Source organism: Cetorhinus maximus, chromosome 12, assembly GCF_964194155.1.
Source record: "Cetorhinus maximus chromosome 12, sCetMax3.hap1.1, whole genome shotgun sequence".
Lineage (NCBI taxonomy): Eukaryota > Metazoa > Chordata > Chondrichthyes > Lamniformes > Cetorhinidae > Cetorhinus > Cetorhinus maximus.
Window position 1 is genome coordinate 22,651,552 of NC_135890.1, and position 17,702 is coordinate 22,669,253.

A 17,702-nucleotide genomic window follows, 5' to 3' on the forward strand; every position below is an offset into this window, starting at 1 on the left:
ATCAAAATGAAAGGCTGTAAATGATTGTAATATTGTTTGTACTGATGCACCTGGTGATACATTTTGTAAAAGTTTAACCTGGATTGTACCCTTGTAATGTTGTTTTTGAAATGGTTTGGAATGTGATTGAAGATATTTTATGAATAAAGTATATTTTTACAACAAAAAAAAACCAAGACGTAGCTTGGCTGGTGGTGAGAAAGGCCCTCCCCGTCAGATCCTTCCTACACGCCAGGAGGCTCACCCCCTCTGCACGTTGCCCTCGAGGTGGCTGTGGTGGGGAAGAGACCGTTGTTCACCTCCTTGTGGATTGTGCCTTTGCAAAGAAAGTCTGGAGAGAGATGCAGTGGTTGCTGTCGAGGTTCATCCCGAGCAGTTCTGTGACACAGGACTCTGTGCTCTACGGGCTGTTCCCAGGGACACACACCGAGACAAACATCGACTGCAGCTGGAGGATCATCAACTCGGTGAAAGACGCGCTTTGGTCTGCCCGAAACTTGTTGGTCTTCCAGCACAAAGAGTTGTCCCCGACCGATTGTTGCGGACTGGCACAATCCAAAGTCCAGGACTACGTGCTGAGGGACGCACTAAAGCTTGGGGCAGCTGCCGCAAAGGCGCAATGGGGAAGGGTCGCTGTCTAAGACCTTTCTACCACAGCGCACCGAGAGACTGGGAACTGTTTAGAGCCCCTCGGGCTGTACAGATCAAAATGAAAGGCTGTAAATGATTGTAATATTGTTTGTACTGATGCACCTGGTGATACATTTTGTAAAAGTTTAACCTGGATTGTACCCTTGTAATGTTGTTTTTGAAATGGTTTGGAATGTGATTGAAGATTTTTTATGAATAAAGTATATTTTTACAAAAAAAAAGTCAAGACGGCACCGACAGAAGAGGCGGCAAAGCTCCAGGGCGTTGGAGGACGAGACACCCGAGCTCCAGAAAATTGGAGACAACAAGGAGACCAGCGCACCCCAACTTTGCCTGCAACCTGAGGAGGCCAGTGCACCACAGCCCCTGGAATCTGGGAGCAGTGAGGCAATCATCGCACCCCAGCTCCAGGAAGCCGGGAACAGCAACACCCCAGAGGGGGTGAGTTTTGGAGAAGCTTCTCCAGCAAAGGTCATCTCAAAACCCGCTCTCTACGTGAACCTCCAGATGCCACCGGAGCAGAACACGGCCAAGGAAATCTACCTCAGCCCATCCAAAGTGAAGGAATTTGAGCTCACTACGGGTATGAAGGAGCAGACTAAAGGTCTGGGACTCTCAGAGACAGTGGGTTTGGTAGGAGAATAAATGCTTTAAAATGGGTTTAAAGATTGTATCCATAAATGTGCGTAGCATTAAATCTACTACGCGATGTGTTGCGACCTTGGACTACCTAGCCAAGGTCAAAGCTGACCTGTTGTTTCTGCAGGAGTGTGCGATGCCGCACCTCAGCTCCTACAGGTAATGGTCACGATGGTGGTCCCATGGGCCATCGATCTGGTCGGGCGGAAACGACTCTCGTTCCTCCGGCCTGGGTATTCTGCTGCGGGGAGGCAACTTCACCGTCTCCGAGGTCAAGGAGGTGGTGGGCGGGCGACTCCTCGTAGCAGACGTAATGTACAAGAACGCTCCACTCCGGTTAATTAATGTGTATGGCCCGGCACAAGGGGCTGAGCGGCTGGAGGTTTTTCAGCAGCTCCCACTGCTGCTGGCGACCTCCAGGCCGGTCATTCTGGGCGGTGACTTCAACTGCATCATCGATGCGGCTGGACGATCCGGCAGGGCCGGCAGCAGATTGGACGCTACGTCCAGATCCCTGATGGAAACAGTTAAGGATGCCAAGCTGCACGACGTCTTCAGCAACCCTGCAGACGGAGCGCAGCGTAGATACACCTGGTCGCGGCCAGACGGGTCCATTCGTTCCAGGATAGACTTCCTGTTTGTGTCCCGTGCATTCACAGTCAGATCCACCGACGTCAAGCCGGTGTTCTTCTCTGACCACTGCCTCCTACTGGCGGACTGCCACTTGGAGAAGGACCTGAGGGTGGGCAGGGGGGCATGGAAGCTAAATGTGCAACTGCTGACCCCAGAGAACATTGAGGAGCTCAAGAGGGATTACAAAGGTTGGAGAACCGTGAAACCCCTCTTTGAGTCCCTGACACACTGGTGGGAAGCGATCAAGGGAAGCATCAAGAGGTTTTTCATCCTCAAAGGCACCCAGAAAGCTAGAAAGGAACAGAGGGAAATGTCCCGACTCCAGAAAAAGATGCAGAATCTGCTCCGGCTGCAGTCGATGGGGGTCGATGTCAAGGAGGAGCTCCAAGAGGTGAAGGGCCAGCAAGCCTCGCACTTTGCCTCGGAGGCCTCCAAGATCATCTTCCGTTCCAGAGTCCGCTCCGTGGAGCAGGATGAGACGTGCTCACGTTTCTTCTTCCAAAAGGTACACAGAGAGCGCTCTGTGATCAGCAGCCTGAAGGAAGAAGACGGCTCAGTAAAGTCATCACGGTCCGACATTCTGAGGATCAGCAAATCCTTTTATGCCGGATTGTATGACGTGAAGCCCACGGACAGCACGGCCTCCCAGTCCTTCCTGTCCTCTATCACGGAGGTCTTAGACCACAGTACGCGGGAGAGCCTGGACAAACCGCTAACTCCTGATGAACTGACTAAGGCCCTTGAGTCCTTGGAGAAGAGTAAAACTCCCGGAAGCGACGGCTTGCCGGCGGAGTTGTATTCGGCTCTGTGGGACTTGATCGGCCCAGACCTGCTAGGAGTGTACGAGAGTATGCTCCTGGCCGGTAGTATGTCAGAATCCATGAGGAAAGGCATCATCACCCTCATCTACAAGCACAAGGGGGAAAGGGAGGAAATTAGAAATTGGCGACCCATTTCACTGTTGAATGTGGACTATAAGATTCTGTCCAAGGTCATCGCCAATCGGGTCAAATCCGCTCTGGAATTGGTGATTTACCCTGACCAGACCTGCTCTGTGCCAGGCAGGAAGATCTCTGACAGCCTGGCGCTGCTCAGGGATACGATTGCCTATGTACAGGACAGGGGTGTGGATACCTGCCTCATCAGCTTGGATCAGGAGAAGGCCTTTGACAGAATATCGCACACCTACATGGGGGATGTGCTCTCCAAAATGGGGTTTGGGGAGGGAATTCGAAATTGGATCCAACTGCTCTACACTAACATCAGTAGCGCAGTCTCAATCAATGGGTGGGAAACAGATAGCTTTCCTATTAAATCTGGAGTCAGGCAGGGCTGTCCTCTCTCGCCTGTCCTTTTCGTGTGTTGCATAGAACCCTTTGCCGAGTCCATCAGGAAGGATCCGGGCATAAGAGGAGTGACGATCCCAGGCAGTGGAGGCACTCAGGTAAAAGCCTCCCTGTACATGGACGACGTCGCCGTCTTCTGCTCGGATCCGCTGTCGGTGCGCAGACTGATGCACATCTGCGACCAGTTCGAACTGGCCTCGGGAGCCAAGGTAAATCGTGGGAAGAGCGAGGCCATGTTCTTTGGGAACTGGGCTGACCGATCCTTTGTCCCCTTCACTGTCAGGGCTGACGGCCTGAAGGTGCTGGGGATATGTTTCGGAGGGACCGGGGCATGCGTTAGAAACTGGAAGGAGCGAGTGGCTATGGTGAAAAGGAAACTGGGCATGTGGGAGCGACGCTCCCTCTCCATTGCGGGAAAGAACCTGGTCATCAGGTGTGAGGTACTCTCGCTGTTGCTGTACGTGGCGCAGGTCTGGCCCATTCCAGACTCCTGCGCGATGGCGATCACTCGAGCCATCTTCCGCTTTATCTGGAGGTCGAAAATGGATCGTGTCCGCAGGGACGCGATGTACAAGCCTCTAGATAAAGGGGGAAAAAACGTGCCCAACATCGCCCTCATACTGATGGCCACCTTTGTGTGCGGCTGCATCAAGCGGTGCGTAGACCCTCAGTACGCAAACACCAAGTGTCACTACGTGCTGAGGTTCTACCTGTCCCCGGTGTTGCGAAGGATGGGTCTGGCCACGCTGCCGCGGAACGCTCCAAGTAGTTGGACCGTGCCGTACCACCTGTCCCTCATGGAAAAATTTATGCAGAAAAACACCTTTGACCACAAGTCCATCAGGCAGTGGTCAGCACGTAACGTCCTAGAGGCCCTGAGGGAAAAGGAGAGGGTGGACCCTGTGGGATGGTTCCCCGAGCAGACTGTCAAAGTCATTTGGCAGAATGCCTCATCGCCAGAACTTTCCAACAAGCACCAAGACGTAGCTTGGCTGGTGGTGAGAAAGGCCCTCCCCGTCAGATCCTTCCTACACGCCAGGAGGCTCACCCCCTCTGCACGTTGCCCTCGAGGTGGCTGTGGTGGGGAAGAGACCGTTGTTCACCTCCTTGTGGATTGTGCCTTTGCAAAGAAAGTCTGGAGAGAGATGCAGTGGTTGCTGTCGAGGTTCATCCCGAGCAGTTCTGTGACACAGGACTCTGTGCTCTACGGGCTGTTCCCAGGGACACACACCGAGACAAACATCGACTGCAGCTGGAGGATCATCAACTCGGTGAAAGACGCGCTTTGGTCTGCCCGAAACTTGTTGGTCTTCCAGCACAAAGAGTTGTCCCCGACCGATTGTTGCGGACTGGCACAATCCAAAGTCCAGGACTACGTGCTGAGGGACGCACTAAAGCTTGGGGCAGCTGCCGCAAAGGCGCAATGGGGAAGGGTCGCTGTCTAAGACCTTTTCTGCCACAGCGCACCGAGAGACTGGGAACTGTTTAGAGCCCCTCGGGCTGTACAGCTCAAAATGAAAGGCTGTAAATGATTGTAATATTGTTTGTACTGATGCACCTGGTGATACATTTTGTAAAAGTTTAACCTGGATTGTACCCTTGTAATGGTGTTTTTGAAATGGTTTGGAATGCGATTGAAGATATTTTATGAATAAAGTATATTTTTGCAAAAAAAAAAGTCAGTGCACAATCCAAAGTCCAGGACTACGTGCTGAGGGACGCACTAAAGCTTGGGGCAGCTGCCGCAAAGGCGCAATGGGGAAGGGTCGCTGTCTAAGACCTTTCTGCCACGGCGCACCGAGAGACTGGGAACTGTTTAGAGCCCCTCGGGCTGTACAGATCAAAATGAAAGGCTGTAAATGATTGTAATATTGTTTGTACTGATGCACCTGGTGATACATTTTGTAAAAGTTTAACCGGATTGTACCCTTGTAATGGTGTTTTTGAAATGGTTTGGAATGTGATTGAAGATATTTTATGAATAAAGTATATTTTTGCAAAAAAAAAGTCAGTGCTGCTCCATTTATCTCAGGCAGAAACAGCTTGAGGTTGATGTTTTATTGGAAAGTGAGCCAGTGATTGACGTCAGTGCTGCAGATTACAGCTGCTTTCAAACTCCTGTGGCAAATTGCTTTCTTTTTCAGCCACCCTGGTGAAGCGATATCTGTCCTATTTGACCCTGAGATAAGCTTTTGGCCACATGTCTGTATCGTGACTAAGATCGCCCACTTGTCCCTCTGTAACATTGCTTGACTCCACTCTTGCCTCAGCTCATCTGCTGCTGAAACTCTCATTCATGCCTTTGTTGCCTCTAGACTTTATACCAATGCACTCCTGGCTGGCCTCCTATCTCCTACCCTCCATAAACTTGAGGGCATCAAAAACTCTGCTGCCCATGTCCTTACTCACACCAAGTCCCATTAATCCTTATCTACATTAGCTGGAAGTTCAGCAACATTTGAATTTTAAAATTCTCACCCTTGTTTTCAAATCCTTCCATGGTCTCACCCTTCCCTATCTCTGTAATCTCCTCCTCCCGAGAATCTCCAATGCTGGCTTCTTGAGCATTCCTGATTTTAATCACTAGCAGTTCTGCTTTCAGTTGTCAAGGCCCTAGTCTCCAGAGTTCCCTCCCTAAACCTCTCCACCTCTCTATCTCTATCTCTGTCTTCCCCTTTAAGACACTCTTTCAAACCTACCTCTTTGACCAAGCTTTTGGTCATCTGGCCTATTATCTCCTTATGTGGTCGGCATCACATTTTGTTTGATAACACTCCTGTGAAACAACTTGGGAGGTTTCACTACGTTAAAAGCACTATATAGATGCAAGTTGTTGTAGTTGTTGTCCAAGATGGACCATCTGATGGCCAATTCTGTTAGCTGGAAACTAGGGACTGGGAGCTGGACAATCAGCTTGGCGCCAATATTTGGTTGTCCTGTTCACAAGTTATATTAAAGCTGAAACTGTCCCTGGATTAGAGCAGCTGATATAATTTCAAGTTTGAGAATTACATTGTTTTAGAACAGGGTGTTTTCGGGATAACGATGATAACATTCTGATGATTATCTCTGCTGATAGGAATGCTCAATACGTGAAAGCCTGTGATGCAAGTTGTACTAGAAACACGCCCATTATAGCCAGTGAGCCCTATTAGAGGATGTATTTCCATAATACTGAAGACTTATGCTCTAGAACTAGCTAACTGTGTCTCTGTGCCATCAGCTAATGGGATGAGTATTTCCTTGTCTATCTTATCTAAGCCTATCATGATCTTGTACACCTCGATCAAATCTCCGCTCAATCTCCTTTGCTCCAAGGAGAACAAGTGCAGCCTTTCCAACTTAACCTTGAAAGTAAAACCTCACATCTTTCCTAAAGTATGGTAACTTAACCAGAGCTTTATAAAGGCTCAGTATAACTTTCCTGCTTTTGTATTTCTACCTTCTTTTCTGAAGAAGAGTCATACGAATTTGAAACGCTAACTCTGTTTTTCTCTCCACCGATACTGTTAGACATGCTGAGTTTTTCCAGCATTTTCTTTGTTTTTCATGTTTTTGTTTTATATTTCTACCTCGCTTCAGTTCTGAAGAGTCATATTCGACTTGAAACGTTAACTCTGTTTCTCTCTCCACAGATGCTGCATGTGTCATGTTATTATTGTTATTATTATTGGAATATAGCAACAGCAGCATAAGGTGCTGCCTTTGTGAGAAAACTGAGTGGTCAGGGCCACTTTGTGACTGCTGGAGATATTCTGCATGATGACTACTGCACACTAGGAGAAGTCTATGTGACGTTGGACTATTAATAGCGGATGAAAATTATGACACAGATGTCTGCAGGGGAAGAACTGACTCCAGGATCTGCTGCCCTCAGGAGAAATGTCACTGGATCAGGACATCACAGGCTTCCCTGCCATACTGGTCAGTGTGTTGGCCCTTCTGTGCAGCCTGATGGTCTTCATCAACCCCCCCCTCCCTCTTTCGACAAGATGGAACGCTCCTCCACATGATCCTCCTCCAGTTCCAGCCCTCTCTGAATGGCTATGTTGCACAGAGTGCACTGGACCACCATAATGCATGACACTGCTGAAGGGCCCTATTGGAGGGCAACCCCAACTGGTCAAGGCACCAGAACCGCATCGTCAAGAGGCCAACGATGCTCAATGGTGGCCCTTGTGGTGATATGGCAGTGGTTGTATCTCTCCTCTGCCTCCTGTTCTGAAGATGTGTTATATAAAATATCAATTTATAATGTCAGCTGGACATACATATGTATTGAACTATTTTGAAAAGAACCTTTTTCCTAAGCAAAGGACACTGCTTACAGCAGCTACCATGTTGCATTTGTGAAGGGCACAAGATGATTTTATAGAGACACAGTCTATGGAGCTCTCAGAGAGATGTCACATGATCCAGCTCTTGGGTATAAAAAAGATACCGGATTTTTGGACAGTCAGAGAGATTGCCACAACATCAATAGCCTTACTCCATCTCTTTTTTCAGAAACCTCTCTCAGCAAAAAGTTGAGTTGTGTGCGATTTGAGAAACCCACCAGAAGACCTCATTGTTGTAAACCAAGAGTTCCTAAAGGAGAATTCTGAATCAAAACCAATGTCTCCAGTAAGAAAACCCAGAAGCCAACAGCAACTGTGGACCGGGACCCTTCAGCTGTAAGCAAGCACCTGGACGCACTGTGAATTTTTTTTTCTGACTTTACATGTTACTTGGCCAATTTTTTAATATCTGATACTCCGCAGAATTTTACTACTTTTTTTGCATCTGTGTGGGGATTGTATGTGTGCGTTGTTTTTGCATTAGTGGTTAGTTGGACATATTTGTACATTTTAAACCTTCTGTTAATAATTTCTGCACCTATACCTGAGTAAGTTTCAGCAATAAAACTAACTCTTTACTTGTTAACTTAAGGAAGGCTGGCTTTATATATATATTAAATTGGCAATATCACCTCCCTTATAAATAAAAACTCTTGTTATAACCAACTCAGAAGTGGGACAAAGAGAGGAGCAAGTTCATCCCTGCTAACCTGGTCGTAACACTCCATTGTGGGTTTATGCACTGGTGTCACCAGCCACCTCTTTACTGGGTATCCCTTGTCAGCCAGCAGCAATCCACCTTGCCATGAGCAGCTGCAGCATCTAAAATTGCCTGAGGATGAATGGTTCATGGCAGCTTCCAAGAAACCTAGTGCACACCTGAAGGAAACGCTTCTGTTGGTCGCACCATCACATTGAATGAACGGAACCCCTTTCTGTTAATGAAGACGCCAGGCTTCACCAGTGTGACCCTGATGGCCACATGGGTGTGGTCAAACATGCTCTGAATCTGAGGGAATCCTGCCAGGAAGCAAACTCCGGTAATCCTCTATGCATGTCTAGCCACATCTGTAGTAAATGTGATGAAGGCCAATGCCCTCTCATTTTTACAGGGAAATCGTCATCTGGGTGATGCTGCTGTGGGTGGCCGCCTGCAATATCCCACACAGGCCTGCAGTCAAAGCCTGAACTGAATCAAATCCTTAAAAATTTCAAAGTGACTGTCACCTTGATAGCCACTGGCAGTGGGTGTCCACCTGCTCCTTACAGCTTAAGGTCCTCCTCCAGGAGTGCACACAGATCAGCCATTATCTAGTTCAATCGGTGCACTGCTGCTCAGGCATGATAAGGAAGCTGATCCTTTGTCAGTGTACCCGATGCTGTGCATTCTGGCCCCTCTTTCCCCTCTGATTCACTGTGCACAAGGAGACTGCTTTTGTTGTTGCAGCTTCTGCTTTCCCCCACTTCTCCATCCCGCCTCTGAGTAGGTGTTCCACCTGCCCAAAGGCAGCCTCAATGAGTAGAACCTCAGCTGCCAAATTTCCCTTGCATTTTACAGTGACCCAGAATGAGCCCTACTCCAAAACACCCACTCTGACAGCATTCCCAATCCAAGAACTCTGCTTCAAGTCAGTGGCATTGCATGAGCTCCTCTTTGCTGATCCCCCCCCTTTAATACAAAAGACTTAAAATCAGCTGCTTTAGTCAAGGGCTTCCCACTCTGCAGTCTCCTCATCAACTTGCAGGAGGTGCTGACGCCACTTGGGGCTTGTGTGCCTCTCACAAAATTGCTATGCTGTGTCAAAAGTCCTCTAAAGTGCCTGTTGGATTGCCCTAATTGCCTGCCCACCACTACTGGCGTGATGGTCATCCTGAGAAGCTGCCTCTGGAAAATTTGCACGGCGGCGTCACCTTGTCCGGCTGTGGACACAATGTCCTCTTCACCGAAACTGCTCTCGGTCATTTTGACTTTTATCTAAATACCACCAATGATTTTGTAGTCAAGCTGTCTGGAAGCACAGTCAAGAGTGAGCTGAGAGAGAAGCAGTGGTGCAGAACAGTTCAGTAATTGCCTCATTTCAATACCACTGCCACATACTGTCCACAAGCTGCTCTGATTAGACAATCTCATCAAACCCCACAGAAAGAAACAGAATTACAAGCATTTTTTAAAAAAGCGACTCAAACCTCATCTCCCTGATTACACAGTGGGCCACTGTTGTTGAAATGAACTTACAATATTTAAATTTCATTCAGCAATCCTGATTGGTCAGACTCCAATATCCTTCACTTAAAACTGCTTCCAATATTAATATTAATATCCCTATTGCCAATATACGGAACGGCCATTTTAGAAGCGATTGTTGGCCACCTGACACATACAGAGATTCTGAGAGTCAGTACCACCGGTTTCTTAAAATATCCAATAATTTCATTCATTGTCTGCCCATCTGGCACTTATTATACTGTAGTTAACGTACTGACACTGCAACGCATTATTCCTATAGGTTCAACGGTGAGGTCATGAAAAATGTGAACCATTTTCCATATCTTTGAAGCCTCCCCTTCATAAAGACAGACATAGAAAATGAAATTCATCATTGCCTCCAATGTGCCAGCTCAGCCTTCAGCCAAATGAGGAACAGAGTATTTGAGGACCTGGACCTCAAAACCAACAGTTAGATCATGGTTTACCAGGCAGCAGCGATCCCTGTACTTCCATATACTTCGAAGACTTGGACAACCAACAACAGGCACCTCAAAGCACTGGAGAAGCACCACCAGCGGTGCCTTCGCAAGATCCCCCAGGTCTAGGGATGCTGACCAATGACAGCATCCTCTCTCATGGGGCGCGAATCAGTCAAAGCCAGGAATGTCATTTGCATGCCTGACACCAAATTCCCAAAGCAACAGCTCCCAGGAGGACAGCAGAAAAGCTTTAGGGATGTCCTCAAAGCAAACAAACCCACCGATTCATGGGAGTCCCTGGCCTGTGACTCACCAAAATAGAAAAGACTCACTTGGGAAGGCATGGACACATCAAGAGACTTTGTCGGGAACACACAGAAACGAGTTGAAGCATCAAAGAGAGCACATCCAAACAACTCACCTACCTGACTCTTCAAGCACCACCTGCCTTGTATGTGGCCGAGTCTGCAGATTGTGCTTTGGACTTAACAGCCATTTCAGAACCCATCAAACCAGAGTGGATGCAAGCCATCCTCAATCCCAAGGGACTGCCTAAGAGAAGACAGCAACCTACCTTATCTAATATATCCACACTGGCACTCATTATACCCTATACAAAATATGCACACCGGCACTCATATTGTTACTCAATGTACTCATAGCGGGAATCAAGAAACCCAACCAAACAGATGCAAAGTCACTAATATTATACCCTAATTGAAAAGCATATTCCTCCAAATACAACAGACCTTCCCATAATCTGGAATAACACAGGAACCATTGGGTTAGAAATTTGAACACACCCATTTTTTGGTGAGCAGGGGTTGTAGGATACAATCCCAGAAACTGAATGGTGGAGAAACTCAAAGCGTCTAAAATATTAGACCTTGGGCCTCATTTCCAAGATGCTGACGTGCTGCAGTGAATAAAAGATAACTTGCTCAGCGAGGAGACTGGCAGTGGTTTGGGGGGTGGGGGGGTTAAGTGGTGATGGTGGGAATGATTAATAGGGGAAAAAATAACATCGGTGGCAGAGGAGGGGAGGTGATTGTTAGCGTGGGTGGGGGGGGGGGGGAGGGGGGGGTGGGGGGGGGGGTGGCGGGGGGTAAGATTTGGGATTTGGGAGGCTGGGGATTGGTGGCTGAGAGGGGTGAGTTTAGGAGCAGAATCTTGTTGAGGTGTCAGGGGTCTCGCCCGTTGGCTGGAAAGCCAGCGAGAGACCCGCACTGCCTCTTTTCCGGAAGGCCCAGCGAACTACATGCCAATCAGGCAGCAGCCAATCAGCGGCCGACAAATCTTGCGCTCAGCAGCGCCATGGAGGCAGCCATGGCTGCTGCTGGAAGAACACCTCCCTGGAGTCCCAGGACAAAAGGTAAGTGCTGGAGGGGGAGGGGTTTAATGAGTTGGGAATTGTGGGTAGAGGAGGCAGGGGTGTCAGGAACAAGGGCATGGGTCGATCTCAGTGGGACCCCCCTCCCAAAGTCCAGTCTCTATATCAGGCACTGAGTGCCTTAGATCGAGGAACACCTCCCAACCCCCACACCCTGGAGCTGACAACTGCCCACAGGGTAGCAGCTGTTGTGCACGTCGCATGGTGACAAGCCCATCGGCAGCTAGGTTAATCCCAGCAACGGTGAGATGACGACCTTAAGTGGTCCTTAATTGGCCAATTAAGGGCCTCAATTGGTAGCAGAGCAGGAAGTTCGGCCATGGGCCTTCCCACCAGAATTTAATTTGGGTGCTGGTGGGAAGGCGATTCCCTTCCGCCACCAGTCTGCTTAAGCACATGTCCTTCCCACCTCCAAACTCACCACCAATGAGAACACATGATTCCGCCCATGGTGTGGGAATTAGTGGCTCAGAAGGGTGAGATTGGGGGATTGGTGGCTGGGAGGAGCGAGATTTGGGGTTGGGACGGCTGGTGGCCGAGAGTGGTGAGATTGGGGGTTTGGTGCCTAAATGGGGTGAGATTGGGGATTTGGTGGCTGAGAGGGGTGAGATTAGGGGTGTGGTGGCTGAAAGGGGTGAGATTAGGGGCTGTGGGGTTGGTGACTGGGAGGAGTGAATGGGGAGTTGGGGTTTGGTGGCTGGGAGGAGTGAGATTGGGGGTTGGGGGGGGTAGGTGGCTGGGAGGGGTGAGATTGGGGGTTTAGTGGCTCTAAAAGGTGAGATTGGGGGGTGATGGCAGGGATCATGACATGATGGCATTAGGGGGAGAATGGGCATCTTGCTAGCCAATTAATGCTGCATTGCTCTGGGTGAGTTCAGTGAGCAATGAGTGAAGCACAGGGGCAATAGAAAAATCTACAAATGGCCCTGCAAGAATTACAGAAATTGTTCTTCACAGAATCGTTACAGTGCAGAAGGAGGCCATTCGGCCCATCGTGTCTGCACCAGCTCTCCGAATAAGCAATTCATTAAGCGCCATTTTACCGCCTTCTCCCTGAAACCCTCCACATTCTTCACTTTAAATGTTGCTGTTGTGGGTTCCTGCTGTCAGTGCAACCTCCAATTTGGTGGACAGAAATGAATATGTCCTCCCTGCCTGTAGTGGCTTTGCAGACCCGTTAAAGCTCAAAAACCAGATGCTGCATGACGGAATTTATCAGCCATTTTGTCCCGTGCAGCATTCAACAACCTTAGTCTTTCATGATAACTTCTATTCCTCTATTCATCCAATCATGTATCCAGCTCTTTTTGACAGTATCAACTACTGCAGCATTAACTAGTTCCTGTGCTCACTTGGAGAAAATTCCTCTGATCACTGCTGTCACTTGGGTGTATGGAACTGGAACAACATTCAAGTCATAAAAATACATTTCAGGATGTTGCTTATGAAATGTTTTCCTCTTACCTTCTCATAGGGATCAGAGTCGTAGTTTAGCCCAATTCCACAGTCATCAGTAATTTCAGACAAATCCTCATCGTCAAACTCCTCCAGGCTGATATCATGGGCAGGTCTATGAGGAAGAGAGTAGAAAATGGTCAGACAATCATTGCCTGTCGTTAATTATCTGTTGATGCATCACAGCCAATCCTGACTACACACACGTGTACCTCGGAACTGTGGAAACCACATCGAACTTTGCTGAAAACATCAAGCTTGTGGTGGCGGGTTGAAGGTAGCAAATTGTGACATGGATTGTGAAGGACTAAAAGGAGATCAGAGAGGCTGAATGGGCAGAAAGTAGTAAATACAATTCAAGATAGAAAAATGTGAATTGACACGTTTGGAAGTAAGAATACAGAAAGAAAAAGAAACACCTTAAATAGAAAGAGTAGAGAAGGAAAGAGTCTGGTGTGAAGATACACAGGTCAACAAAAGTGACACCTCAGGTAAATATGGCCATAAAAAGGTAAGTGGAATTCTTGGACTTAGAAAAATAGAATACAAAAGCTGATAGGGCAAGTAGACAAGGCAGTTAAGAAAGTGTATAGGATATTTGGTTTGTACATCAGGGCACTGAATAAATAAGTCATACTAAACTATTAGGAATTGCTGGGTAGGCCTCAGCTAGAATATTGTTATCAATCTGAGTACCACACTTAGCAAGGATATTTACCAGGAAGATACCAACGATGAGGGAATTCAGTGATGTGGAGAGATTGGAGAAGCAACAAAAAAGACTAAGCGGAAAACTAGTGAAGATATTCAAAATTATGAGGGCTGTTGTTGGAACATGTAGGTAGAAACTATTTCCTCTGGAATGTGGGTCAATAACCACAGATTATGATTATTAGAGGCAGATTTTTTCACTCAGAGGGTTGTTAAGATCTGGAATACGCTATCTGTAAGTGTGGGGGAATCAGATTCCATAGTAACTTTCAAAGGCCAGTTGAACAGGTACTTGATGAGCACTAATTTGCAGGGTTATTGGGGAAAAAGCTGGAGCATGGGACTAATTACACAGCTCTTTCAAAAAGCCAGCACAGACACAACAGGCCGAAAGGCTTCCTTCTGTGCTCTAGGATTCTATGATTCTAAACAAAGAAATAATATCGAATTTAACCAGGACCTTGGTCAAGCCAAAGCTTAATCCAAGAGGACTGGAATATAAAGTTCAGTTATATGTTGCCTTGGTCAGGCACCATCTGGAGTATTGCATTCAATTCTGGCATCACATCTCATGAAGGATATACTGGCCTTGGGAGAGGTGCAGTGCAGCAGATTCATCAGACTAATACTGGGATCCAAGGTTTATATTTGGAAGACAGCTTGCATCAACTTGTTTTATATTCCCATTAGTTTAGAAAATTGAGGGGGGAGCTGATTAAGGTTTTCTTAGACTAGGTGGGATATTAATCAGTATGAGGAGTGAACAGGAGAGTGAATTAGACTATTAAAGGATATGGGGAGTGGGCAGGAGAGTTGGATAAGACAGGGTGAGATTATCAAGGATCTGGGGATCGAGTAGGAAAGTGAGATTGGATTTAGTGACTTGTGTGATCATGAACCTCACTGACTGTAATCAGGAACTTCACTCAATCTAATCAGAACTGAATCTGAACTTTTCAGAGGGAAATTAAGAGTCAGCCACATTGCTATGGGTCTGGAGTCACATGTAGGCCAGGTAAAGGTGGCAGATTTCCTTCCCTAAAAGGACATTAGTGAACCAGATGGGTTCAACAATCAATGATAGCTGTCATGGTCATCATTACTGAGACTAGCTTTATATTCCAGATTTATTAATCAAATTTAAATTACACCAGCTGCCTAAGGAGCCTTGATGAGTTTCTTCAGTGCATCTTGTAAATGGTACACACTGTTGCCACTGTTCGTCGGTGGTGGAGGGAGTGCATGTTTGTGGATGGGGTGCGGATCAAGTGGGTTGCTTTGTCCTGGATGGTGTCAAGCTCCTTGAGTGTTGTTGGAGCTGTACTCATCCAGGCAAGTGGAAAGTATTCCATCACATTCCTGACTTGTGCCTTATAAATGGTGGACAGGCTTTGGGGAGTCAGAATGTGAGTTACTCGTTGCAGGATTCCTAACCTTTGACCTGCACTTGTAGCCACGATATTTCTGGTCAACGGTAACCCCCAGGATGTTGGTAGTGTGGGACTCAGTGATGATAATGCCATTGAATGTCAAGAGACGGTTACATTCTCCCTTATTGGAGATGATCATTGCCTGGCACTTGTGTGGCACAAATGTTATTTTTCACTTGTCAGCCCAAGCCTGGATATTGTCCATTGTCTTGCTGCATTTGGACATGGACTGCTTCAGTATCTGAGGAGTCACGAATGATGCTGAACATTTGCAATCATCGAACATCCTAACTTCTGACCTTACGATGTAGGAAGATCATTGATGAAACAGCTGAAAGTGGTTGGGCCTAGGCCACTACCCTGAGGAACTCCTGCAGCGATGTCCTAGAACTGAGATTATTGACTTCCAACAACCACAACCATCTTCCTTTGTGCCAGGTATGACTCCCTGATTCCCATTGACTCCGGTTTTGCTAGGGCTCCTTGATGCCACACTCGATCAAATGCTGCCTTGATGTCAAGGGCAGTTACTCTCACCTCACCTCTGAAGTTCAGCTCTTTTATCCATGTTTGAAGCAAGGCTGTAATGAGATCAGAAGGTGAATGACCCTGGCGGAACCCAAACTGAGCGTCAGTGAGCAGATTATTGCTAAGTGAGTGCCGCTTGATAGCACTGTTAATGACCCCTTCGATCACTTTTATTGATGATCAAGAGTAGACTGATGAAGTGGTAATTGGCTGGGTTAGATTTGTCCTGCTTTTTGTGTACAGGACATACCTGGGCAATTTTCCACATTTCTGGGTAGGTGCCTGTGTTGTAGCTGTACTGGAACAGCTTGGCTAGGAGCGCAGCAGGTTCTGGAGCATAAGTCTTCAGTACTTTTGCCAGAATATTGTCAGGGCCCATAGTCTTTGCAGTACCCAGTGCTTTCAGCCATTTCTTGATATCGCATGGAGTAATTTAAATTGGGTGAAGACTGGCATCTGAGACACTGGGGACCTACGGAGGAGGCCAAGATGGATCATCCACTCGGTACTTCTGGCTGAAGATTGTTGTGAATGCTTTATCTTTTGCATTGATGTGCTGGGCTTCTCCATCATTGAGGATGGGGATATTTGTGGAGTCTCCTCCTCCTGTTGTTTAATTGTCCACCACCATTCATGACTGGATGTGGCAGGAATGCAGAGCTTAGATCTAATCCGTTGGTTGTGGAATCGCTTAGCTCTGTCTATCACTTGCTGCTTATGCTGATTGGCACACAAGTAGTTCTGCGTTGTAAGTTCGCCAGATTGACATCTCATAATTAGGTATGCCTGGTGCTGCTCCTGGCAAGCCCCCCTGCACTCTTCTTTGAACCAGGGTTGATCCCTTGGCTTGGTGGTAATGGTAGAGTGCGAGATATGCCAGGTCAGGCAGTTACAGATTGTGGTTGAGTACAATTCTGCTGCTGATGGCCCACAGCGCCTCATGGTTGCCCAGTCTTGAGTTGCTAGATCTGTTCAAAATCTATCCCATTTAGCAAAGTGGTAGTGCCACACAACACGATGGAGGGTATTTTCAATGTGAAGACCGGACTTTGTCTCCACAAGGCTGTGCAGTGCTCACTCCTACACTGTTTGGACAGATGCATCTGTGACAGGCAGGTTGATGAGGATGAGGTCAAGCATGTTTTTTCCTCCTGTTGGTTCCCTCACCACCTGCCACAGACCCAGTCTAGTAGCTATGTCCTTTAGATCTCAGCAAGCTTGGTCTGCCTGTGGTGGTGATACTGAGCCACTCTTGGTGATGGATATTGAAGTTCCTCACCCAGAATACATTCTGCCCCTTGCCACCCTCAGTGCTGCCTCCAAATGGTGTTCAACCTGGAGGAGCACTGATTCATCAGCTGAGGGAGGGTGATACGTGGTAATCGACATGAAGTTTCCTCGCCCGTGTTTGACCTGATGCCATGAGACTTCACACGTGCCTGAGTCAATGTTGAGGACTCACAAGGCAACTTCCTCCCGACTCCATATCAGTGTACCGCCACCTTTGCTGGGTCTGTCCTGCCGGTGGGACAGAACATACCCAGGGATGGTGATGGTAGTGTCTGGGACATTATCTGTAAAGTATGATTCCGTGAGGATGACTATGTCAGGCTGCTGCTTGACTAATCTGTGAGACAGCTCTCCCAATTTTGGCACAAGCCCCCAGATGTTAGTAAGGAGGGCTTTGCAGGGTTGACAGGGCTGGGCTTGCTGTTGTCATTTCCTGTGCCTAGGTCGACGCCGGGTGGTCCATCCGGTTTCATTCCTTTTTACTGACTTATCACATTGGGATGATACAACTGAGTGGCTTGCTAGGCCATTTCAGAGGACATTTAAGAGGCAACCACATTACTGCGAATCTGAAGTCACATGTAGGCCAGACCAGGTAAGGAGG

General features: G+C 47.7%; 1 protein-coding gene across 1 annotated transcript in view; it reads right to left on the reverse strand.

The window, feature by feature from the left end:
* Positions 1 to 17,702, reverse strand: part of mapk8ip2 (mitogen-activated protein kinase 8 interacting protein 2) — a 70,061-nt gene that overhangs the window by 40,853 nt on the left and 11,506 nt on the right. The window contains exon 2 of the mRNA XM_078554009.1: positions 13,149 to 13,254. Within this exon, the coding sequence (XP_078410135.1) occupies positions 13,149 to 13,254 (106 nt within the window). The remainder of the gene's footprint in view (positions 1 to 13,148; positions 13,255 to 17,702) is intronic.